The sequence below is a fragment of the Carcharhinus amblyrhynchos genome, unplaced genomic scaffold, assembly GCF_965287045.1.
Source record: "Carcharhinus amblyrhynchos unplaced genomic scaffold, sCarAmb.v2.hapA scaffold_513, whole genome shotgun sequence".
Lineage (NCBI taxonomy): Eukaryota > Metazoa > Chordata > Chondrichthyes > Carcharhiniformes > Carcharhinidae > Carcharhinus > Carcharhinus amblyrhynchos.
Genome location: NW_027650253.1, coordinates 74,647 through 100,602, shown reverse-complemented (window position 1 = coordinate 100,602; position 25,956 = coordinate 74,647). Strand labels below are relative to the sequence as shown.

Below are 25,956 nucleotides of genomic sequence, written 5' to 3'. Positions count from 1 at the left end.
GAAAGGCAGGTTAATTGGCTGGTGAAAAGGGGCATATGGCTGGCACACCTTTATCAATCGGGGTATAGATTACAAAAGCAGAGAGGTCAGGATGGAGTTGTATGGAACTTTGGTGAGGTCACAGCTGGAGCACTGTGTACGGTTCTGGTCACCACATTATAGGAAGGATGTGATTGCCCTGGAGGGGGTACAGAGGAGATTCACCAGGATGCTGCCTGGGATGGAACGTTTAGTTATGAGAAGTTGGATAGGCTTGGGCTGTTTTCATTGGAAAAAAGTCTGACAACACCAGGTTTTAGTCCAACCGATTTATTTGATATTACTCACAAGCTTTCGAGGGGACTGCCTCTTCGTCAGGTGAATGGAGAGTTCTGGCCTCAGACAGAGCATATAAAGCACAGACAGTTTAGAGATTACTGATTAGAATGCGAATCCTTACACCTAACCTGCTGTTCAAGACCTGAAGTGGCTGATAATGTGAGTGGAAGGAGCACTGATCACAGTTTAAAGAGATGTGTATTGTCTCCAGACAGTACAGTAAGTGAGGTTTTGCAAACCCAGGCAAGTCACAGGGGTTACAGATAGCGCGACATGAAGCCAAGATCCCTGTTGAGACCGTCCTCAATGTGTCGAGTATAGGGCTAACGGGAGGACTTTGAATAGTGTGGATGAGCAGAGGGATCTAGGTGTATGTGTACATAGATCCCTGAAAGTTGGGAATCAAGTAGATAAGGTTGTTAAGAAGGCATACGGTGTCTTGGCGTTTATTGGTAGGGGGATTGAATTTAGGAGTCGCAGCGTTATGTTGCAACTGTACACAACTCTGGTGCGGCCGCACTTGGAGTACTGTGTGCAGTTCTGGTCCCCACATTACAGGAAGGATGTGGAGGCTTTGGAGAGGGTGCAGAGGAGGTTTACGAGGATGTTGCCTGGTATGGAGGGGAGGTCCTATGAGGAGAGACTGAGGGATTTGGGGTTGTTTTCGCTGGAAAGAAGGCGGCTAAGAGGGGATCTTATTGAAACATATAAGATGATTAGAGGTTTAGATAGGGTGGATAGTGATGGCCTTTTTCCTCTGATGGAGAAATCTAGCACGAGGGGGCATGGCTTTAAATTAAGGGGGGGTAGTTATAGGACGGATGTCAGGGGTAGGTTCTTTACCCAGAGGGTGGTGAGGGATTGGAATGCCCTGCCTGCTGCAGTTGTAAATGCGCCTGGTTTGGGGGCGTTTAAGAGATCCGTGGATAGGTTTATGGATGAAAAGGGATTGGTTTAGGTTAGAGGGTCATTGCTTTGTAACTGGTCGGCGCAACATCGTGGGCCGAAGGGCCTGTTCTGCGCTGTAATGTTCTATGTTCTATGTTCATGTGTGCGGAACTTGGCCAAGTTAGGTTAGGTGTAAGGATTCGCATTCTAATCAGTAATCTCTAAACTGTCTGTGCTTTATATGCTCTGTCTGAGGCCAGAACTCTCCATTCACCTGACGAAGAGGCAGTCCCCTCGAAAGCTTGTGAGTCTATTATCAAATAAATCGGTTGGACTAAAACCTGGTGTTGTCAGACTTTTTACTGTGTTTACGCCAGTCCAACGCCGGCATTCCCACACCATGCCTGTTTTCACTGGAGCAGAGAGGACTGAGGGGGTGACCTGATTGAGGTGTTTATGATTATGAGGGACATGGACAGAGTGGATAGGGAACAGCTGTTCCCCTTAGTTGAAGGGTCAGTTATGAGAGGACACAAGTTAAAAGTGAGGGACAGGAGGTTTAGGAGGGGATGTGAGGAAAAAGCTTTTTACCCAGAGGGCGATGAGGGTCTGGAATGTGTTGCCTGGGAGGGTGGTGGAGGTGGGATGCCTCACATCCTTTAAAAAGTGGCAGGATGAGCACTTGACACATCAAAACATTCAGGGCTATGGGCCAAGTGCTGGGAAATGGGATTAGGTCGGTAGGTCAGAACCATTGGTACAGATTCGATGGGCTGAAGGGTCTCTTCTGCACTGTAGGATTCTGTGATACATAAGATATTAAACAGGGTTAAGCAGATGTTACCTTTGGACATTCGAGAATGAGAGGACATAGCTTGAGGCTAAGGGGAGGCAAATTGAAAACGAGGAAGAATTACTTCAGTCTAAAGGTGAGCAATCTGTGGGATTCTCCAGCCCAGAGTGCAGTGGACTCCAGAAAACTCAACACATTTAAGGAGAGAGATGGGTTTATAATGAGTAGCGTGCTGTAGAGTTAGGGAGAGCAAGCAGGAAGGTGGCGATGAGGCTGAGGTGAGATCAGCCATGATGGGATTAAATGGTGGAGCAGTTTGGATGGTCTCTTCCTGCTCTGAGTTCTTGTTGTCCTTCTCTTCACTCTGCTTCTATTTGCAGATCTCAGGGTCACTTGTGTCTGCCAGTGAGGTACACCCAGTGTTTCTCTGAAGTTCTGCAGAAGCTGCGCCGGGGGAATTCAGGTGAGAGAGAGTCCTGTCAATTCGCATTTCCCTCCAGCTCCCTCCGTCAAACTGCCGATTCTTTGATTGGGGAAGGTTTTACATTCAAACGGAACATTCTAGATCCTAACCACTCGCTGTGTGAATCTGTCTCCACCACACTCTCAGACAGTGCATTCCAGATCCTAACCACTTGCTGTGTGAATCTGTCTCCGCCACACTCTCAGACAGTACATTCCAGATCCTAACCACTCGCTGTGTGAATCTGTCTCCACCACACTCTCAGACAGTACATTCCAGACCCTAACCATTCGCTGTGTGAATCTGTCTCCACCACACTCTCAGACAGTACATTCCAGATCCTAACCACTCGCTGTGTGAATCTGTCTCCACCACACTCTCAGACAGTACATTCCAGACCCTAACCATTCGCTGTGTGAATCTGTCTCCGCCACACACTCAGACAGTACATTCTAGGGACCCAGGCACGGTGACACAGTGGTTAGCACTGCTGCCTCACAGCGCCAGGGACCCGGACACGGTGACACAGTGGTTAGCACTGCTGCCTCACAGCGCCAGGGACCCCAGGCACGGTGACACAGTGGTTAGCACTGCTGCCTCACAGCGCCAGGGACCCCAGGCACGGTGACACAGTGGTTAGCACTGCTGTCTCACAGTGCCAGGGACCCCAGGCACGGTGACACAGTGGTTAGCACTGCTGTCTCACAGCGCCAGGGACCCGGGCACGGTGACACAGTGGTTAGCACTGCTGTCTCACAGCGCCAGGGACCCGGGCATGGTGACACAGTGGTTAGCACTGCTGCCTCACAGCGCCAGGGACCCGGGCATGGTGACACAGTGGTTAGCACTGCTGTCTCACAGCGCCAGGGACCCGGGCATGGTGACACAGTGGTTAGCACTGCTGCCTCACAGCGCCAGGGACCTGGGCACGGTGACACAGTGGTTAGCACTGCTGCCTCACAGTGTCAGGGATCCAAGTTTCATTCCGGCCTCAGGTCACTGTGTGAAGTTTGCACGTTCTCCCTGTGTCTGCATTAGTTTTGTCTGGGTGCTCCAGTTTCCTTCCACAGTCCAAAGATGTGCAGCTTAGGTTGATTGGCCACACTAAATTGCCCCTTAGTGTTAGGGAGACTCTCAGGGTAAATATATGAGCTTATGGGGATAGGGCCACGGTGGGATTGTGGTTGGTGCAGACTCAATGGACTGAATGGCCTCCTTCTGCACTGTAGGGATTCTAAACTGAATGGCGACATCACTCAGGACATTTATTAAGTTGTTGATTAATATTTATAGAAACAGGGCAGGAATTGACTGGGGTATTATGACTCGTGCTTTCCAGTGTAGCCTCAGGCACAGGTCTGCACTCGATCTCTGTTCTCTCTCTAACTTCCCTCTGGACTAAATGTGCAACTTGAAAGTTGCTGCTGATTAAATCTTTCCCAGACACATCCCACAGCCTGATCAATGCAGTCCATAGTTTACAGACAATGTCCCAGATATCACTATCGCCAGCCCTGGGTAAGTGCTGTCCCACCGGCAGGACAGACCCAGCAGAGATGGCAGCAGCACAGTGGGATACAGTTGGGAAGGAGCTGCCCTGGGAATCCTCATCATTGACTCTGGATCCTATGGAGTCTCATGGCACCGGGTCAAACATGGGCAAGGAAACCCCCCGCTGATTCCCAGGTATTGTCCCAGTCAGCTGATGAATCAGTACTCCTCCGTGTTAATGAACAGCACAGGGGATTGAGCAGGAGACTGGAATGGAAGACAGAGATCAGCCATGGGCATATTGAGTGGCAGAGCAAGCTCAACGGGCTGAATGGCCTATTCCTATCTCTTCAGCCCCACAGCTCTCAAATATCTGTCTGCATCTTACTCAGGTCTCGAGTATTCCAGATTTGAACCTTGTCACCAGTAATGGCCGTGCTTTTAGCTGCCAGTCCTTCCCTCGGCCATTCCCTGCCTCAACCTCTCCACTTCTCTCTTTCAATCCTTCCTTTTGGTCCAGAATCTCACCACATCCTACCCTGGGGAGTGAGTGTGGTTCAGGATGTTTTGTTGTGTTAAAGAGGAGTCTGTCCTTGGGCTGCACCAATTCTCACCACGGCTCACCCCATTTCAATCCCCCACAGGTGGCAGTGGCGGCAACGAATCCGAATTTGGTTGGAAGGAGCAAAAGCAACTCCTGTGGACCTTCACGAGCAGCAACTGAGCCTGGAACAGCACAGCACCGCACACCGCACCGCGGCACAGCCAGGTTAGAGCACAGTACCGCACCGCGGCACAGCCAGGTTAGAGCACAGTACCGCACCGCGGCACAGCCAGGTTAGAGCACAGCACCGCACCGCGACACAGCCAGGTTAGAGCGCAGTACCGCACACCGCACCGCGGCACAGCCAGGTTAGAGCACAGCACCGCGGCACAGCCAGGTTAGAGCACAGTACTGCACACCGCACCGCGACACAGCCAGGTTAGACCTCAGCACCGCACACCGCACCGCGGCACAGCCAGGTTAGAGCACAGCACCGCACACCGCACCGCGGCACAGCCAGGTTAGAGCACAGCACCGCGGCACAGCCAGGTTAGAGCACAGCACAGCACCGCGGCACAGCCAGGTTAGAGCACAGCACCGCACCGCGGCACAGCCAGGTTAGAGCACAGCACCGCACCGCGGCACAGCCAGGTTAGAGCACAGCACCGCACCGCGGCACAGCCAGGTTAGAGCACAGTACCGCACACCGCACCGCGGCACAGCCAGGTTAGAGCACAGCACCGCACCGCGACACAGCCAGATTAGAGCACAGTACCGCACACCGCACCGCGGCACAGCCAGGTTAGAGCACAGCACCGCGGCACAGCCAGGTTAGAGCACAGTACTGCACACCGCACCGCGACACAGCCAGGTTAGAGCACAGCACCGCGACACAGCCAGGTTAGAGCACAGCACAGCGACACAGCCAGGTTAGACCTCAGCACCGCACCGCGGCACAGCCAGGTTAGAGCACAGCACCGCACACCGCACCGCGGCACAGCCAGGTTAGAGCACAGCACCGCGGCACAGCCAGGTTAGAGCACAGCACCGCACCGCGGCACAGCCAGGTTAGAGCACAGCACCGCACACCGCACCGCGGCACAGCCAGGTTAGAGCACAGCACCGCACCGCGACACAGCCAGGTTAGAGCACAGCACCGCACTGCGACACAGCCGGGTTAGAGCACAGTACCGCACACCGCACCGCGACACAGCCAGGTTAGAGCACAGTACCGCACACCGCACCGCGACACAGCCAGGTTAGAGCACAGTACCGCACACCGCACCGCGACACAGCCAGGTTAGAGCACAGTAACGCACACCGCACCGCGACACAGCCAGGTTAGAGCACAGCACCGCACACCGCACCGCGGCACAGCCAGGTTAGAGCACAGCACCGCACCGCGGCACAGCCAGGTTAGAGCACAGCACCGCACCGCGGCACAGCCAGGTTAGAGCACAGCACCGCACCGCGGCACAGCCAGGTTAGAGCACAGCACCGCACCGCGGCACAGCCAGGTTAGAGCACAGTACCGCACACCGCACCGCGGCACAGCCAGGTTAGAGCACAGCACCGCACCGCGACACAGCCAGATTAGAGCACAGTACCGCACACCGCACCGCGGCACAGCCAGGTTAGAGCACAGCACCGCGGCACAGCCAGGTTAGAGCACAGCACCGCGGCACAGCCAGGTTAGAGCACAGTACTGCACACCGCACCGCGGCACAGCCAGGTTAGAGCACAGTACCGCACCGCGGCACAGCCAGGTTAGAGCACAGCACCGCACCGCGACACAGCCAGGTTAGAGCACAGCACCGCACTGCGACACAGCCGGGTTAGAGCACAGTACCGCACACCGCACCGCGACACAGCCAGGTTAGAGCACAGTACCGCACACCGCACCGCGACACAGCCAGGTTAGAGCACAGTAACGCACACCGCACCGCGACACAGCCAGGTTAGAGCACAGTACCGCACACCGCACCGCGACACAGCCAGGTTAGAGCACAGTACCACGGCACAGCCGGGTTAGAGCACAGCACAGCACTGCGACACAGCCGGGTTAGAGCACAGTACCGCACACCGCACCGCGACACAGCCGGGTTAGAGCACAGCACCGCACACCGCACCGCGACACAGCCGGGTTAGAGCACAGTACCACACACCGCACCGCGACACAGCCAGGTTAGAGCACAGTACCGCACACCGCACCGCGACACAGCCAGGTTAGAGCACAGCACCGCACTGCGACACAGCCGGGTTAGAGCACAGCACCGCACACCGCACCGCGACACAGCCGGGTTAGAGCACAGCACCGCACACCGCACCGCGACACAGCCGGGTTAGAGCACAGTACCACACACCGCACCGCGACACAGCCAGGTTAGAGCACAGTACCGCACACCGCACCGCGACACAGCCAGGTTAGAGCACAGCACCGCACTGCGACACAGCCGGGTTAGAGCACAGCACCGCACACCGCACCGCGACACAGCCAGGTTAGAGCACAGTACCGCACCGCGACACAGCCAGGTTAGAGCACAGCACCGCACCGCGGCACAGCCGGGTTAGAGCACAGCACCGCACACCGCACCGCGGCACAGCCAGGTTAGAGCACAGCACCGCACCGCGACACAGCCAGGTTAGAGCACAGTACCGCACCGCGGCACAGCCGGGTTAGAGCACAGTACAGCACCGCGGCACAGCCGGGTTAGAGCACAGTACAGCACACAGCACCGCGGCACAGCCAGGTTAGAGCACAGCACCGCACCGCGGCACAGCCAGGTTAGAGCACAGCACCGCACCGCGGCACAGCCGGGTTAGAGCACAGTACAGCACACCGCACCGCGGCACAGCCAGGTTAGAGCACAGCACAGCACCGCGGCACAGCCAGGTTAGAGCACAGCACAGCACCGCGGCACAGCCAGGTTAGAGCACAGCACCGCGGCACAGCCAGGTTAGAGCACCGCACCGCGGCAAGGCCAGGTTAGAGCACAGTACAGCACACCGCAGCTCAGCCCAGTTAGTGCCGCACTGTCAGAGGGTCATAGAACATTACAGCGCAGAACAGGCCCTTCGGCCCAAGATGTTGCGCCGGTCAGTACTGAGGGAGCGCCGCACTGTCAGAGGGTCAGTGCTGAGGGAGTGCCGCACTGTCAGAGGGTCAGTGCTGAGGGAGTGCCGCACTGTCAGAGGGTCAGTGCTGAGGGAGCGCCGCACTGTCAGAGGGTCAGTGCTGAGGGAGTGCCGCACTGTCAGAGGGTCATACAACGTAGAACATTACAGCGCAGAACAGGCCCTTTGGCCCACGATGTTGCGCCGGTCAGTACTGAGGGAGCGCCGCACTGTCAGAGGGTCAGTGCTGAGGGAGTGCCGCACTGTCAGAGGGTCAGTGCTGAGGGAGTGCCGCACTGTCAGAGGGTCAGTGCTGAGGGAGTGCCGCACTGTCAGAGGGTCAGTGCTGAGGGAGTGCCGCACTGTCAGAGGGTCAGTGCTGAGGGAGTGCCGCACTGTCAGAGGGTCAGTGCTGAGGGAGTGCCGCACTGTCAGAGGGTCAGTGCTGAGGGAGCGCCGCACTGTCAGAGGGTCAGTGCTGAGGGAGCGCCGCACTGTCAGAGGGTCAGTGCTGAGGGAGCGCCGCACTGTCAGAGGGTCAGTGCTGAGGGAGCGCCGCACTGTCAGAGGGACAGTGCTGAGGGAGCGCCGCACTGTCAGAGGGTCAGTGCTGAGGGAGCGCCGCACTGTCAGAGGGTCAGTCCTGAGGGAGCGCCGCACTGTCAGAGGGTCAGTGCTGAGGGAGCGCCGCACTGTCAGAGGGTCAGTGCTGAGGGAGTGCCGCGCTGTCAGAGGGTCAGTGCTGAGGGAGTGCCGCGCTGTCAGAGGGTCAGTGCTGAGGGAGTGCCGCACTGTCAGAGGGTCAGTGCTGAGGGAGTGCCGCACTGTCAGAGGGTCAGTGCTGAGGGAATGCCGCGCTGTCAGAGGGTCAGTGCTGAGGGAGTGCCGCACTGTCAGAGGGTCATACAACGTAGAACATTACAGCGCAGAACAGGCCCTTTGGCCCACGATGTTGCGCCGGTCAGTGCTGAGGGAGTGCCGCACTGTCAGAGGGACAGTGCTGAGGGAGTGCCGCACTGTCAGAGGGTCAGTGCTGAGGGAGTGCCGCACTGTCAGAGGGTCAGTGCTGAGGGAGTGCCGCACTGTCAGAGGGTCAGTGCTGAGGGAGTGCCGCACTGTCAGAGGGTCAGTGCTGAGGGAGTGCCGCACTGTCAGAGGGTCAGTGCTGAGGGAGTGCCGCACTGTCAGAGGGTCAGTGCTGAGGGAGTGCCGCACTGTCAGAGGGTCAGAGCACGCCACAGCGCAGTACAGCCCGGTTACAGTGTGCCTTCTGTCTGTCTAATTGGATCTTTGTATCTCTCCATACAGCCTCGTGTAACCACGTGGTCTCGGAGCCACGTCTGCTGCCGGTCCGGGCATTGAACGAGGTCTTTTTGGGAGAGTCACTGTCTTCTCGGTGGGTACTGTGTGTTTGAACTGCCCTCCCCGTTGCCCCCCATTGCCCTCGGTGCTTGCGAACTGCCCCTCTCTTACTCTCCTCTAACTGCCCCCCCTCCACACCCCCAGGATATGCCTGTGACTGACTGCTTTCTGCAGTGCTGTCTATCTGTGAGCTTGATCTCTTGTTTGTTCCTGGTATCGTTGTGCGGTGGAGAGACTGGCTGCAGAACATGGATTTGTTCAGACACATCCTGCTACTCTCACGGTCAAACTCCAGCAGGCCAGCTTGTGAAATGGAGTTCACTGAACCTGCTCCCAGATACTGTGACTACATCCCCACTCAGTGAGAGGTGATCTGCTCAAACATTCAACTTTCTTCAGGGCTTTAATAGGGTCAGTTCTGTTCCCCCTCGGAGGAGAGTCTGGGACCAGACAGCAGAGTCTCACAATGGACGGACACCAATTTAACACTGAGATGAGGAGGGATTTCTTCTCTCTGAGGGCTGTGAGCTTTGGGAGGTCTTTGCCACAGAGAGCTGTGGGGGCAGATTCCTATTGGAGCAGGTTCGAGGGGCTGAATGGCCTCCTCCTGTTCTTATTTCTGATGGCCTTTTAGAAATACTCAGTGACCATTTGAGAGGTTTTTTTAACGTTGCATTAGCAGGATTCAGATCCATGTGTGATCTGCCCATTGGGTCACAGTGTGAACTGTAACAACCCTCACACCCGGGAGCAGAGTGTCTGACTGTCAGTATAAACTGGGCTTGTACTCGTTAGAGTTTAGAAGAATGAGGGGAGATCTCATTGAGACGTATAAGATGATGAATGGGATGGATAGGATAGAGGTGGAGAGACTCTTCCCGCTCAAAAAAGACAGTAGGACTAGGGGACACAGCCTCAAGATAAAAGGGGGACGGTTTAGAACGGAGTTGAGGAGGAACTTCTTCACTCAAAGGGTGGTGAATCTCTGGAATTCTCTGCCTGTTGAAGTGGTGGAGGCTGCCTCGCTAAATATTTTTAAGACGCGGGTTGATGGGTTTTTGATAGGAGAGGGGATTAAGGGTTATGGGGAGAGGGCGGGAAAGTGGAACTGAGCCACGACAGATCAGCCATGATCTTATTGAATTGCGGGGCAGGCTCGAAGGGCTAGATGGCCTACTCCTGCTCCTATTTCTTATATAACCCCACAATCAGCACTCTCACCCCATTCTGCACCAGGACCACCATTTCGGGATTAGAGGTTGCAGCGAGCTGTCAGAGGTGCATTTGGAGCTCCTGCGCTGTGTCTTGCAGACAATTCACACAGCGATCCCTGTTCATCAGCACTGAGCGAGTGAATCAGTCTACACCAACTGAGGGAGTGCCGCACTGTCAGAGGGTCAGTGCTGAGGGAGTGCTGCACTGTCAGAGGGTCAGTGCTGAGGGAGTGCCGCACTGTCAGAGGGTCAGTGCTGAGGGAGTGCCGCACTGTCAGAGGGTCAGTGCTGAGGGAGTGCCGCACTGTCAGAGGGTCAGTGCTGAGGGAGTGCCGCACTGTCAGAGGGTCAGTGCTGAGGGAGTGCCGCACTGTCAGAGGGTCAGTGCTGAGGGAGTGCCGCACTGTCAGAGGGTCAGTGCTGAGGGAGTGCCGCACTGTCAGAGGGTCAGTGCTGAGGGAGTGCCGCACTGTCAGAGGGTCAGTGCTGAGGGAGTGCCGCACTGTCAGAGGGTCAGTGCTGAGGGAGTGCCGCACTGTCAGAGGGTCAGTGCTGAGGGAGTGCCGCACTGTCAGAGGGTCAGTGCTGAGGGAGTGCCGCACTGTCAGAGGGTCAGTGCTGAGGGAGTGCCGCACTGTCAGAGGGTCAGTGCTGAGGGAGTGCCGCACTGTCAGAGGGTCAGTGCTGAGGGAGCGCCGCGCTGTCAGAGGGTCAGTGCTGAGGGAGCGCCGCACTGTCAGAGGGTCAGTGCTGAGGGAGTGCCGCACTGTCAGAGGGTCAGTGCTGAGGGAGCGCCGCGCTGTCAGAGGGTCAGTGCTGAAGGTGGGTTAGCACTGAGTGAAGGGTGTTCTGGATGTGTTGGAGGTTTTTTCAGTCCTCCCTCCCTCTGTCATTGTGTGATGTGGCCTAACATTGGGGACTGTGTCCCTTCCACTTCCCCAGAGCATCTGTCCATGTTTTGGGAATGTGGTGTGTTAGATTAGTGGGGTCTGGGTGCTCACACCTGACCTGGGATATGTTCTGTTTTGTACAGGCTCCGGTATCACTCCTACAAACAAAGTCTTAAATTCTCGCTTCATAGGGCCTCATATTATGAGATCTCTATTGACGATGGACCCTGGGAGAAACACAAGAACTCTGGTCTCAACATGTGCACTGGTTCTGGATCCAAGGCTTGGTAAGTTTCATTTGATTTGATTTATTATGATCACATGTATTAGTATACAGAGAAGAGAAGGAGGCCATTCAGCCCATGTTGTCCATGCCAGCCCAAGGGCACCTCATTTCCCTTTGTAATCCCACCTTCCTGCAGCTGGCCCATAGCCCTGGAGCGAACAATACTTAAGGGGCAGATCTGGGTACTTTTTAAAGGAGTTTGGTGTCTCTGCCTCCACCACTAACTCAGGAAGTGAATTCCAGACACCCACCACCCTCTGTGTAAAACCATTCTCCCTCATGTCCCTCCTGCACCTTCTGCCACTTATCCTGAAGCAATGTCCCTGGTTCTCGAATTCTCGACTAAGGGGAACAGTTTTATCCTGTCCATTCTATCTCTTCACCTCATCATTTTGTACCCCTTGTTGTCGGTAAAATAATATCTGAGACTGTTAGTGAGTCAAGATACAATGCTTTTTATTTCAAAGCTCTGGCATTTATTCCAGAGCTTTGGGAGAACAGGGACTATCAGACTTCTCCTAGAACACAAACACAAGTGGGTTTTTATACATTCTGAGCTCCAGCAGTAATCCCGATTCAGAGATCCAATTCCTGCCAGACCTCCAGATCTTCCTTCCTGGCCACCATTTAGCTTCAGAGGTTACAGTCCAGCTGGCAGCTGTGGTTATGACATAGGTTTAATCTGGTCACAATTCCTAACCCTTCTGCGGCAATACCAACATCCCTGTCTTTGAAGTTATTTGTGCGATCGCGGCTGTTCCAGCAGGACTCTTCCTGTTAAAAACTGCTATCGTGATCTGCCATCAGCAGCTGTCAAAAGCTGGTATCGTAAACTACCATCATTCAACTAACACAAATAGGTAAGATTTACAAAGTCTACAAAATAACAGCCACATTAAACTATCTGTCTTTATAAAAATGAGAATTAAAGCATGTAAAAATGAACAAATAACTGATATTACTGCCAGGAACAGTATAAGCTTAAGGAGATCTGTCATGAGGGGATTATGTTTGTGATATACTCAAGGTACAAAATGCATTCACCCTTTCCCTCAGGTACAAAACGCATTCATCCTTTCCCTACTTCACCCTCAATCAAGTCACCCCTCAGCCTTCTTTGTTCCGAGGAAGATAACCCCAATCTATCTAATCTCTCCTCGTAGCTACATGTTTCCAGCTCTGACAATGTTCTTGGAAACTGCCTCTGCATTCCCTGCAGAACAATTACATCCTCCCTGTGGTGACCAGAACTGCACACAGTACTCCAGTTGCAGCCTCACCAGTGCTTTATAAATTCTAACATTATATCCTTATTTCTATATTCTATACCTCTGCCAATGAAGGAGAGCATTCCATCTGCCGCCTTTACAACCTTGCCTACTTGAGCTGCTGCCTTTAGGAACCTGTGTACTTGTCCACTGAAACCTCTCACTTCACCCACCCCTCTCAGTATCGTCCCATTCACTGTGCATTCACTATAACTGTTTGTCCTCCCTAACTGCATCACCTCACACTTCTGTGTGTTAAAATCCATCTGCCACTTTACTGCCCACTCCACCAACCCGTTGATATTGTTTTGGAGATTATAGCTGCCCTCTACACTATCCACTACTCAGCCAAACTTTGTCTTGTCTATAAATTTTCCAGTCGTGCCCCTCACGAACCCTAATAGGCTGCTCAGTGTGCCAGGGTCACTCAGCTCTTGATCTCATTGCAGCTTTGGTTCAAACGTGGACAGAGGATCTGAATTCCCGAGGTGAGGATTACTGTCCTTGACACAAGGCAGCATTCGACCTGGAGTCGATAAAGGAGGGAAACTCTCCGCTGGTTGGAAACATTCACGCCAGACAAGTGCCAGGCAATGAGCGTAATCTAACCATCACCCCTTGATGTTCATTGACATTACCATTGCCTAATCCCCCACTATTAACATCCGAGAAACTACCATTGACTAGAAACTGAAGAACGAGGAAAAGTACAGCACAGGAACAGGCTCTTTGGCCTACTGACATGATGACCTATTTAAACCTTCTGCGTGATTCATATCCCTCTATTCCCTCTCTGTCCAACTACCCATCCAGATGCTTCTTAAATGTTGCTAATATGCCTGTTTCCACCACCACCTCGTCCCAGGTACCCACCCCTCTCTGTGTGAAAAACATCCCCTGCACATCTCCCTTAAACTTCCCCTTCTCACCTTGAACCTGTGCCCCCTGTGTAATTGACAATTCCACCCTGGGAAAAAGCCTTTGACTATCCACCCTGTCTTTGTCTCTTATAATTTTGTAGACCTCTATCAGGTCTCCCCTCAGCCTCCATCTTTCCAGCAAAAACAATCCTGGTTTTTCAACCTCTCTTCATAGTCAACACTCTCGAGACCAGGCAACATCCTAGTAAATCTCCCTCTGCATCTCTCCAAAGCTTCCACATCCTTCTGGTAGTGTGGTGACCAGAACTGTACGCAATACTCCAAATGAAATAGAACTAGACAAGCCATATAAATACTGTGGCTACCAGAGCAGGTCAGAGGCTAGGAATCTTGCAGCGAGTAACTCACCTCCTGACTCCCCAAAGCCTGTCCGCCAACCAAAAGGCCATCAGACTGGAGGCCAGTTACCAGCGGTGTACCACAGGGATCAATGCTGGGTCCTCTGCTATTTGTGATTTGTATCAATGACTTGGAAGAGGGGGCTGAAGGGTGGGTTAGTAAATTTGCTGATGACACCAAGATTGGTGGAGTAGTGGATGAAGTGGAGGGCTCTTGTAAGCTGCAGAGAGACATTGATAAGATGCAGAGCTGGGCAGAAAAGTGGCAGATGGAGTTTAACCCTGATAAGTGTGAGGTGATTCATTTTGGTAGGACAAACTTGAATGCAGATTACAGGGTCAATGGGAGGGTTCTGAGGAATGTGAAGGAACAGAGAGATCTTGGGGTTCATATCCACAGATCTCTGAAGGTTGCCACTCAAGTGGATAGAGCTTTGAAGAAGGCTTATAGTGTGTTAGTGTTTATTACCCAGGGGGTTTGAGTTTAAGAGCCGTGGGGTTATGCTGCAACTGTACAGGATCTTGGTGAGACCACATTTGGAATGTTGTGTTCAGTTCTGGTCACCTCACTATAAGAAGGATGTGGAAGCATTGGAGAGAATGCAGAGGAGATTAGCCTGGTTTGGAGGGTAGGTCTCATGAGGAAAGGTTGAGGGAGCTGGGGCTTTTCTCTTTAGAGCAGAGGAGGATGAGAGACGACTTAATAGAGGTTTATAAGATGATGAGGGGGACAGATAGAGTGGACGTTCAGAGACTATTTCTTGGGTGGATGTAGCTGTTACTAGGGGGCATAACTATAAGGTTCATGGTGGGAGATATAGGAGGGATGTCCGAGGTAGATTCTTTACTCAGAGAGTGGTTGGGGTGTGGAATAGACTGCCTGCAATGTATCGCCATACATTGCCATACAGGTAGTGCACTCGAAAGCTTTAGATTGGCTAGGAGGGAGTTAAAGAGTGAGTTAAGAAGGGCTAAAAGAGGACATGAGAAGACTTTGGCTGATAGGATTAAGGAGAATCCTAAGGCGTTCTATAGATATGTTAAGAACAGAAGATTGGTTAGGGCAAGATTAGGGCCAGTTAGAGACAGCAGTGGGAGGTTATGTGTGGAAGCAGAAGAGATTGGAAAGGCATTGAACCAGTATTTCCCTTCGGCATTCACGCAGGGGGACATAAATGTAGCTGTGGAGAACACTGGGTTACAGGGTTGTAAACTGGACAGTATTGCAGTTGATAGGGAGGATGTGCTAGATATTCTTGAGGGTTTGAAAATAGATAAGTCCCCTGGGCCGGACGGGATTTACCCTAGGATTCTCTGGGCGGCAAGAGAGGCGATTGCAGAGCCTCTGGCTCTGATCTTCAGGTCGTCGTTGGTCACTGGTATAGTGCCAGAAGATTGGAGGATAGCGAATGTTGTCCCATTGTTTAAGAAGGGGAACAGAGACTTCCCCGGGAATTATAGACATAAGAACATAAGAACATAAGAAATAGGAGCAGGAGTAGGCCATCTGGCCCTTCGAGCCTGCCCCGCCGTTCAATAAGATCATGGCTGATCTGTCGTGGCTCAGTTCCACTTTCCCGCCCTCTCCCCATAACCCTTAATCCCCTCTCTTATCAAAAACCCATCAACCCGCTTCTTAAAAATATTTAGCGAGGCAGCCTCCACCACTTCAACGGGCAGAGAATTCCAGAGATTCACCACCCTTTGAGTGAAGAAGTTCCTCCTCAACTCCGTTCTGAACCGCCCCCCCTTTATCTTGAGGCTGTGCCCCCTAGTCCTACTGTCTTTTTTGAGCGGGAAGAGTCTTTCCACCTCTATCCTATCCATCCCATTCATCATCTTATACGTCTCAATGAGATCTCCCCTCATTCTTCTAAACTCTAACGAGTACAAGCCTAGTTTATTCAGCCTCTCCTCATAGCTCAACCCCCTCAACTCCGGTATCAGCCTAGTAAACCTCCTCTGCACTCCCTCCAGGGCCAAAATATCCTTGCGCAGGTGCGGCGCCCAAAACTGCACACAGTACTCCAGCTGCGGCCTCACCAATGCCCTATACAGCTGCAGCAAGACCTCCCTACTTTTATATTCAATCCCCCTCGCTATGAAGGCCAGCATCCCATTCGCCTTCCTGACCACCTGCTGCACTTGCAGGCTGGGTTTTTGCGACTCATGCACAAGGACCCCGAGGTCCCTCTGCACCGTCGCCTGCTGCAGTTTTTCGCCACGTAAGTGGCGGTGAGTCTTACTTCTGTTGTCTTACTTCTGTTGTGGGCAAGGTTTTAGAAAAAATTATTAGGGATAGGATTTATAGTTATTTAGAGAGTAATGAATTGATTGGAGATAGTCAGCATGGTTTTGTGGAGGGTAGGTCGTGCCTTACTAACCTTATTGAGTTTTTTGAGAAAGTGACCAAAGAGGTGGATGGGGGTAAGGCAGTTGACGTGGTATATATGGACTTTAGTAAGGCATTTGATAAGGTTCACCATGGAAGGCTTCTGCAGAAAATGCAGATGTATGGGATTGAGGGTGATTTAGTTAATTGGATCAGGAATTGGCTAGCAGATAGGAGACAGAGGGTGGTGGTTGATGGTAAGTATTCGTCATGGAGTTCAGTTACGAGTGGTGTGCCTCAGGGATCTGTTTTGGGGCCACTGCTGTTTGTAATTTTTATAAATGATCTGGATGAGGGTATAGTTGGGTGGATCAGTAAATTTGCTGATGACACCGAAGTCGGAGGTGTGGTAGATAGTGAGGAAGGGTGTCTTAGTCTACAGGGAGATTTGGACAAGTTGCAGAGCTGGGCCAAGAGGTGGCGGATGGAGTTTAATGCTGAAAAGTGTGAGGTAATTCACTTTGGCAGGAATAACAGATGTGTTGAGTATAGGGCTAACGGTAGGAATCTGAATAGTGTGGATGAACAGAGGGATCTAGGTGTATGTGTACATAGATCCCTGAAAGTTGGGAATCAAGTAGATAGGGTTGTTAGGAAGGCATACGGTGTCTTGGCGTTTATTGGTAGGGGGATTGAATTTAGGAGCCGCAGCGTCATGTTAAGAACATAAGAACATAAGAAATAGGAGCAGGAGTAGGCCATCTAGCCCTTCGAGCCTGCCCCGCCATTCAATAAGATCATGGCTGATCTGTTGTGGCTCAGTTCCACTTTCCCGCCCTCTCCCCATAACCCTTAATCCCCTCTCTTATCAAAAACCCATCAACCCGCTTCTTAAAAATATTTAGCGAGGCAGCCTCCACCACTTCAACGGGCAGAGAATTCCAGAGATTCACCACCCTTTGAGTGAAGAAGTTCCTCCTCAACTCCGTTCTAAACCGCCTCCCCTTTATCTTGAGGCTGTGCCCCCTAGTCCTACTGTCTTTTTTGAGCGGGAAGAGTCTCTCCACCTCTATCCTATCCATCCCATTCATCATCTTATACGTCTCAATGAGATCTCCCCTCATTCTTCTAAACTCTAACGAGTACAAGCCTAATTTATTCAGCCTCTCCTCATAGCTCAATCCCCTCAACTCCGGTATCAGCCTAGTAAACCTCCTCTGCACTCCCTCCAGGGCCAAAATATCCTTGCGCAGGTGCGGCGCCCAAAACTGCACACAGTACTCCAGCTGCGGCCTCACCAATGCCCTATACAGCTGCAGCAAGACCTCCCTACTTTTATATTCAATCCCCCTCGCTATGAAGGCTATAAAAGTATAAACGCTATAAAAGTATATATATATATATGTATGTATAAAAGTAGGGAGGTCTTGCTGCAGCTGTATAGGGCATTGGTGAGGCCGCAGCTGGAGTACTGTGTGCAGTTTTGGGCGCCGCACCTGCGCAAGGATATTTTGGCCCTGGAGGGAGTGCAGAGGAGGTTTACTAGGCTGATACCGGAGTTGAGGGGATTGAGCTATGAGGAGAGGCTGAATAAACTAGGCTTGTACTCGTTAGAGTTTAGAAGAATGAGGGGAGATCTCATTGAGACGTATAAGATGATGAATGGGATGGATAGGATAGAGGTGGAGAGACTCTTCTCGCTCAGAAAAGACAGTAGGACTAGGGGGCACAGCCTCAAGATAAAGGGGAGGCGGTTTAGAACGGAGTTGAGGAGGAACTTCTTCACTCAAAGGGTGGTGAATCTCTGGAATTCTCTGCCCGTTGAAGTGGTGGAGGCTGCCTCGCTAAATATTTTTAAGAAGCGGGTTGATGGGTTCTTGTTAAGAGAGGGGATTAAGGGTTATGGGGAGAGGGCGGGAAAGTGGATTAAGGGTTATGGGGAGAGGGCGGGAAAGTGGAACTGAGCCACAACAGATCAGCCATGATCTTATTGAATGGTGGGGCAGGCTCGAAGGGCTAGATGGCCTACTCCTGCTCCTATTTCTTATGTTCTTATGTTCTTATGTTGCAACTGTACACAACTCTGGTGCGGCCGCACTTGGAGTATTGTGTGCAGTTCTGGTCCCCACATTATAGGAAGGATGTGGAGGCTTTGGAGAGGGTGCAGAGGAGGTTTACGAGGATGTTGCCTGGTATGGAGGGGAGGTCCTATGAGGAGAGACTGAGGGATTTGAGGTTGTTTTTGTTAGAAAGAAGGTGGCTAAGGGGGGACCTTATTGAAACATATAAGATGATTAGAGGTTTAGATAGGGTGGACAGTGATAGCCTTTTTCCTCGGATGGAGAAAGCTAGCATGAGGGGGCATGGCTTTAAATTAAGGGGGGGTAGTTATAGGACGGATGTCAGGGGTAGGTTCTTTACCCAGAGGGTGGTGAGGGATTGGAATGCCCTGCCTGCTGCAGTTGTAAATGCGCCTAGTTTGGGGGCGTTTAAGAGATCCGTGGATAGGTTTATGGATGGAAAGGGATTGGTTTAGGTTAGAAGGTCATTGCTTTTTAATTGGTTGGCGCAACATCGTGGGCCAAAGGGTCTGTTCTGCGCTGTAATGTTCTATGTTCTATACCTTCACTATCACTGGGCCAGAATCCCAGAACTCCTCCCTAACAGCACTGCGGGTGTACCTACACCTCAGGAACTGCTGTGATTCAAGCAGCAGCTCACTACCACCTTCTCAAGGATAACTGGTGGTGGGCAATAAATGTCAGTCTAACCAGTGACACCCACATCCCATAAATTAATCTTTTATAAAAGGCAGATGAATTCAGGGAGCAGTGAGGCGATGCACTTTGGAAGGAGTAATTTGACAAGGAAATATTCAATGAATGGGAGGACACTAGGAAGTTCTGTGGAACAAAGGGCCTCGGTTGTTTGTCCACAGACGTGTGAAGGCAGTAGGGCATGTTAGTAGGGTGGTGAAAGAGACACATGGGACACTTGCCTTTATCAATCGAGGTATAGATTACAAAAGCAGGGAAGTTATGTTGGAGCTGTATAGAACTTTGGTGAGGCCACGATTGAAGCACTGTGTACAGTTCTGGTCACCACGTTATCAGCAGGATGCGATCGCACTGAAGGGGGGTGCAGAGAAGATTCACCAGGATGCTTCCTGGGATGGAACATTCAGTTATAAAGAGAGGTTGGATAGGCTTCGATCGTTTCTGGAGAAGACTGAGGGGTGATCTGATCGAGGTGTTCAATATTATGAGGGACATGGACAGAGTGGAAAAGGAGCAGCTGTTTCCCTGAGTTGAAGGGTCAGTCACGAGGGGACAAAGGTTCAAGGTGAGGGACTGGAGGTTCCGGGGGGTTTGAGGAAACAATTTTTACCCAGAGGGTGGTGAGGGTCTGGAATGCGCTGCCTAGGAGGGTGGTGGAGGTGGGATGCCTCACATCCTTTACAAATTACCTGGGTGAGCACTTCACACATCACAACATTCAGGGCTATGGGCCCAGTGCTGGGAAATGGGATTAGAAGGGACCTCAGGTGTTTCTTGCGTGAAGACTTGATGGGTCGAAGGGCTTTTCTGCACTGAACAATTCTGTAAAGCATTCTAAAGGGGATTAGACTGTGATAGAACAAAGAACAGTACAGCATAGGAACAATCCTTTCAGCCCACCAAGTCTGTGCTGACACAGATGCCTCTCTAATATTTTCTTGCCTCTATGTGATCCATATCTCTCTCTTCCTGCCTATTCATCTATCTGTTTAGATGCCTCTCGAAAATTGTTATAGAATCTGCTTTCACACCTCCTCTGGCAGCACGTTCCGGGTATCCCCCACTCTCCATGTGATAAACTTGCCCCCGAGATCACTGTTAAACTTTCGCCCTCTCAGTCTCAACCTGTACCCCCGAGTAGTTGACCCTTTGACCCTGGGAAAGAAACTATGTCTATCTACTCTATCCAAGCCTCAATTGATAAAGGCGAGTACCCCATACACCTTTTTCACCGCCCTACTAACATGCCCTTCTGCCTTCAGACATCTGTGGACAAACACGCCAAGATCCCTTTGTTCCACAGAACTTCCTAGTGCCCTTCCATTCATTGAATATTTCCTTGTCAAATTACTCCTTCCAAAGTGCATCGCCTCACTGCTCCCTGAATTCATCTGCCTTTTATAAAAGATTAATTTATGGGATGTGGGTGTCACTGGTTAGACTGACATTTATTGCCCATCACCAGTTATCCTTGAGAAGGTGGTAGTGAGCTGCTGCTTGAATCACAGCAGTTCCTGAGGTGTAGGTATGCCTGCAGTGCTGTTAGGAAGAGAATTCCAGGATTTTCATTATCTGGTAAACCTCTATCAGGTCCCCCCTCATCCTGAGACGCTCCAGTGAAAACAATCCAAGTTTGTTCAACCTTTCTTCATAGTCCATTCCTCCAAACCAGGCAACATCCTGGTAAATCACTTCTGCATTTTTTCCATTGCATCAACATCTTTGCAGTACTATGGCGACCAGAATTGTACACAATACTCCAACTGTGACCTAACCAAAGTCTTATACAGCTGCAACATGATTTTCTAATTCCTGTACTCAACGCCCCAACCAATAAAGGCGAGCATGGTATACACCTTCATGACCACCTTGTCCACCTGAGTTGCCACCTTCAGGGAAGTGTGGATCAGCACATTCCTGTAAGGATGAAGGATAAGTATGGCAAGTTTTGGGAATCCTGGATAACAAGAGATATTGTGAGCCTCGTCAAAGAGAAAAGGGAAGCATGTGTCAAAGCCAGGAGGTTGGGAACACATGAAGCAAGTGTGGAATACAAGGAAAGTAGAAAGAAACTTAAGCAAGGAGTAAGGAGGGCTAAAAGGGGTCATGAGAAAGCATTGGCCAGCAGGATTAAGGAAAATAAAAAGGCATTTTACACGTATATAAAGAGCAAGAGGGTAGCCAGGGAGAGGGTTGGCCCACTCAAGGACAAGGGAGGGAATCTATGTGTGGAACCAGAGGAAATGGGTGAGGTATTAAATGAGGTTTTTGTACCAGTATTCACCAAAGAGAAGGACTTGGTGATTGATGAGTCTGGGAAAGGATGTGTAGATAGTTTGAGTCATGTTGAGATCAAAAAGGCGGAGTTTTGGGGTTCTTGAGAAACATTAAGGTAGACAAGTCCCCAGGGCCTGATGGGATATACCCCAGAATACTGAGAGAGGCAAGGGAGGAAATTGCTAGGGCCTTGAGAGAAATCTTTGTATCCCCACTGGCTACAGGGGAGGTCCCAGAGGATTGGAGAATAGCCAATGTTGTTTCTTTGTTTAAGAAGGCTAGCAAAAATAATCCAGGTAATTACAGGCTGGTGAACCTTACATCAGTGGTAGGGAAATTATTGGAGAGGATTCTTTGAGACAGGATTTATTCCCACTTGGAAATAAGTGGATGTATTAGTGAGAGGCAACATGGTTTTGTGAAGGGGAGGTCGTGCCACACTAACTTGATCGAGTTTTCGAGGAAGTGACAAAGATGATTGATGAGGGTAGGGCAGTGGATGTTGTCTACATGGACTTCAGTAAGGCCTTTGACAAGGTCCCTCATGGCAGATTGGTGCAGAAGGTGAAGTCACATGGGATCAGAGGTGAGCTGGCAAGGTGGATACAATACTGGCTTGATCATAGGAGACAGAGAGTAGCAGTGGAAGGGTGTGTTTCTGAATGGAGGGCTGTGACAAGTGGTGTTCCTCAGGGATCAGCGCTGGGATCTTTGCTGTTTGTAATATATATAAATGATTTGGAGGAAAATGTAACTGGATTGGTTAGGAAGTTTGCAGATGACACAAAGGTTGGTGGATTTGCAGATAGTGATGAGGACCATCAGAGGATACAGCAGGATATAGATCAGCTGGAGACTTGGGCGGAGAGATGGCAGATGGAGTTTAATCCAGACAAATGTGAGGTAATGCATTTTGGAAGGTCTAATACAGATAGGAAATATACAGTAAATGGCAGAACCCTTCAGAGTATTGATAGGCAGAGGGATCTGGGTGTACAGGTACACAGGTCACTGAAAGTGGCAATGCAGGTGGAGAAGGTAGTCAAGAAGGCATACGGCATGCTTGCCTTCATCGGCCGGGGTATTGAGTTTAAAAATCGGCAAATCATGTTGCAGCTTTATAGAACCTTAGTGAGGCCACACTTGGAATATAGTGTTCAGTTCTGGTCACCACACTACCAGAAGGATGTGGAGGCTTTGGAGAGGGTTTAGAAAAGATTTACCAGGATGTTGCCTGGTATGGAGGGCATTAGCTATGAGGAGAGGTTGGAGAAACTTGGTTTGTTCTCACTGGAGTGACGGAGGTTGAGGGGAGACCTGATAGAAGTCTATAAGATTATGAGGGGCATGGACAGAGTGGATAGTCAGAAGCTTTTTCCCAGGAAGAGTCAATTACTGGGGCACAGGTTTAAGGTGTGAGGGGCAAGGTTTAAAGGAGATGTTCGAGGCAGATTTTTTTTACACAGAGGGTGGTGGGTGCCTGGAACTCGCTGCCGGGGGAGGGAGTGGAAGTGGATACGGTCGTGAGTTTTAAGGGGCGTCTGGACAAATCCATGAATAGGATGGGAATAGAGGGATATGGTCCCCGGAAGGGTAGGGGGTTTTAGTTCAGTTGGGGGCAGCATGGTCGATACAGGCTTGGAGGGCCGAAGGGCATGTTCCTGTGCTGTAATTTTCTTTGTTCTTTGCACACCCAGATCCCTCTGTACGTTAATATTTCTAAGGGCTCTACCATTTACTGTGTACTTTTCTTTTGTGGTAGACCTTCCAAATCGCATCACCTCACATTTGTCCAGGTTAAATTCCATGTGCCATCAAGAACATAGGAACATAAGAAATAGGAGCAGGAGTAGGCCATCTAGCCCTTCGAGCCTGCCCCGCCATTCAATAAGATCATGGCTGATCTGTCGTGGCTCAGTTCCACTTTCCCGCCTTTTCCCCATAACCCTTAATCCCCTTGCCTATCAAAAACCTATCAACCCGCGTCTTAAATATATTTAGCGAGGCAGACTCCACCACTTCAATGGGCAGAGAATTCCAGAGATTCACCACCCTTTGAGTGAAGAAGTTCCTCCTCAACTCCGTTCTAAACTGCACCCCCCCCCCCCCCCCCCCCGAGCCTCTCCACCTCTATCCTATCCATCCCATTCATCATCTTGTACGTCTCAATGAGATCCCCCCTCATCCTTCTAAACTCTAACGAGTACAAGCCTAGTTTATTCAGCCTCTCCTCATAGCTCAACCCCCTCAAGTCCGGTATCAGCCTAGTGAAGCTCCTCTGCACTCCCTCCAAGGCCAAAATATCCTTGCGTAAGTGCGGCGACCAAAACTGCACACAGTACTCCAGCTGCGGCCTCACCAGTTTTCTCTACAGTTGCAGCAAGACCTCCCTACTTTTATATTCAGACACCCTTGCTATGAAGGCCAGCATCCCATTCGCCTTCCTGACCACCTGCTGCACCTGCAGGCTGGGTTTTTGCGACTCACGCACAAGGACCCTGAGGTCCCTCTGCACCGTCGCCTGCTGCAACCTTTCGCCATGTAAGTAGTAGTCCTTCCTACCAAAGTGGACAACCTCACACTTGCCAACATTAAATTCCATTTGCCATTTCCTGGCCCATTCGCCCAGCCTATCTAGATCCTTCTGCAGACTCTCCACACCCTCTGCACGATTTGCCATTCCACCAATCTTTGTGTCATCAGCAAATTTCGACACCTTACACTCGGTTCCCTCCTCCAGATCATCTATATAAATGGTAAATAGCTGAGGCCCCAGCACCGACCCCTGGGGCACTCCACTAGTCACCAACCGCCAATCCGAATAGCACCCATTGACCCCCACTCTCTGCCTCCTATTTGACAGCCAATCCTCTATCCACGCTAACACCCTACCCCCAACTCCATGCCCCCTAACCTTCTGTAACAACCTCTCGTGCGGCACCTTGTCAAACGCCTTCTGAAAATCAAGAAACATCACATCCACCGGTTCCCCTCTATCCACCGCACTGGACACATCTTCATAGAATTCCAATAAATTCGTCAGACACGACTTCCCCTTAACGAAACCGTGCTGCGTCTGCTCTGTTAAACAATTCTCCTCAAGATGCCTCGCTATTTTTTCCTTGATTATGGATTCAAGCATTTTATCTATAACACACGTTAAACTAACCGGCCTATAATTCCCTGCCTTTTGCCTGCTTTTTAAACAACGGCGTAACATTAGCCGTTTTCCAATCCTCCGGCACTTCCCCGGAATCCAGCGAGGTTTGGAAAATAATCACCAAGGCATCCACTATCACCTCCGCCATTTCTTTCAGAACCCTTGGATGCATTCCATCCGGTCCTGGGGACTTGTCCACAATCAGCCCCCTCCAGTCTGTCAAGCACCACCTCTCTAGTAACAGTAATGTCATTCAGACCCTCCACTCCTACCATCTTTCCATCGCTAACACCCGGTAAACTATTCACGTCAGCTTTTCAGCTCAGATCTTTCAGCTCAGGTCTCCAGATGATTTATATCCCGCTGTATCCTTTGACTATCCCCTTCGCTATCCACTAGTCCCCAATTTTTATATCATCTGCAAATTTACTCATCAGACCATCTACATTTTGCTAGAGAGAGAGACATAGATACTAGGAGTAGGAGGGGGCCATTCACCCTTCGATCCTGCCCCACCATTCATTTTGATCATGGCTGATCATCAAATTCAATATCCTGATCCCCCTTCCCCTCCCCCCATATCCCTCCATCCCTTTAGCCCCAAGAGCGAAATCTAATTTCTTCTTGAAATCAGGCAATATTTTGGTCTCAGCTACTTTCTGTGGGAGTGAATTCCACACATTCCCCACCCTCTGGGTGAAGACATTTCTCCTCAGTTCTAAAAGGTTTCCCCCTTATCCTCAAACTCTGCCCCCTAGTTCTGGACTCCCCCACCATGGAGAACATTCTTTCTGAATCTACCCTGTTAGAATTTTATAAGTTTCTATGAGATCCCCTCTCATTCTTCTAAACTCCAGTGAATATAATCCTAATCAGCCTAGTCTCTCCCTGTATGACAGACCTGCCATTCCAGGAATCAGCCTGGTAAACCTTCACTGTTCTCCCTCTAAAGCAAGGACATCCTTCCTCAGATGAAGGCACTGAAACTGTACACAATACTTCAGGTGTGGCCCCATCAATGCGCTGTACAATTGCAGTAAAACATCCCTATTCCTATATTCAAATCCTCTCACTATGAAGGCTAACATACCATTTGCCTTCTTTACTGCCTGCTGTATCTGCACACTGACCTTGAGTGACTGATGCATGAGCACTCCAAGATCTTGCCGAGTATCTAACTCTCTCAATTTACACCCAGTCAAGTAATAATCTGTCTTCCTATTACTGCTACCAGTGTGGATAACCTCACGTTTATTCACATTATGCTGCATCTGCCATGTTTTATATCCATCCAAGCCAGGTTTGTGTCCATCTTACCAGCTCACCTCGGATCCCACATGACTTCACCTTCTGTATCAGTCTGCCGTGAGGAGCTTTATCAAAGGCTTTACTAAAGTCCATGTAAACAACATCCACTGCCTTGCCCTGGGCTATTTTTCTTGTCATTTCCTCAAAGAATATCATCAAGTTTGTGAGACACGACCTCCCCTTCACAAAACC

At 50.9% G+C, this 25,956-nt stretch overlaps 1 protein-coding gene across 1 annotated transcript in view; it reads left to right on the top strand.

The window, feature by feature from the left end:
- The window catches only part of nadk2 (NAD kinase 2, mitochondrial), a 73,488-nt gene that overhangs the window by 24,693 nt on the left and 22,839 nt on the right, over positions 1–25,956 (top strand). The window contains exons 5-8 of the mRNA XM_080184000.1: positions 2,380–2,459; positions 4,594–4,722; positions 8,920–9,007; positions 11,269–11,364. Of these exons, the coding sequence (XP_080040126.1) occupies positions 2,380–2,459; positions 4,594–4,722; positions 8,920–9,007; positions 11,269–11,364 (393 nt within the window). The remainder of the gene's footprint in view (positions 1–2,379; positions 2,460–4,593; positions 4,723–8,919; positions 9,008–11,268; positions 11,365–25,956) is intronic.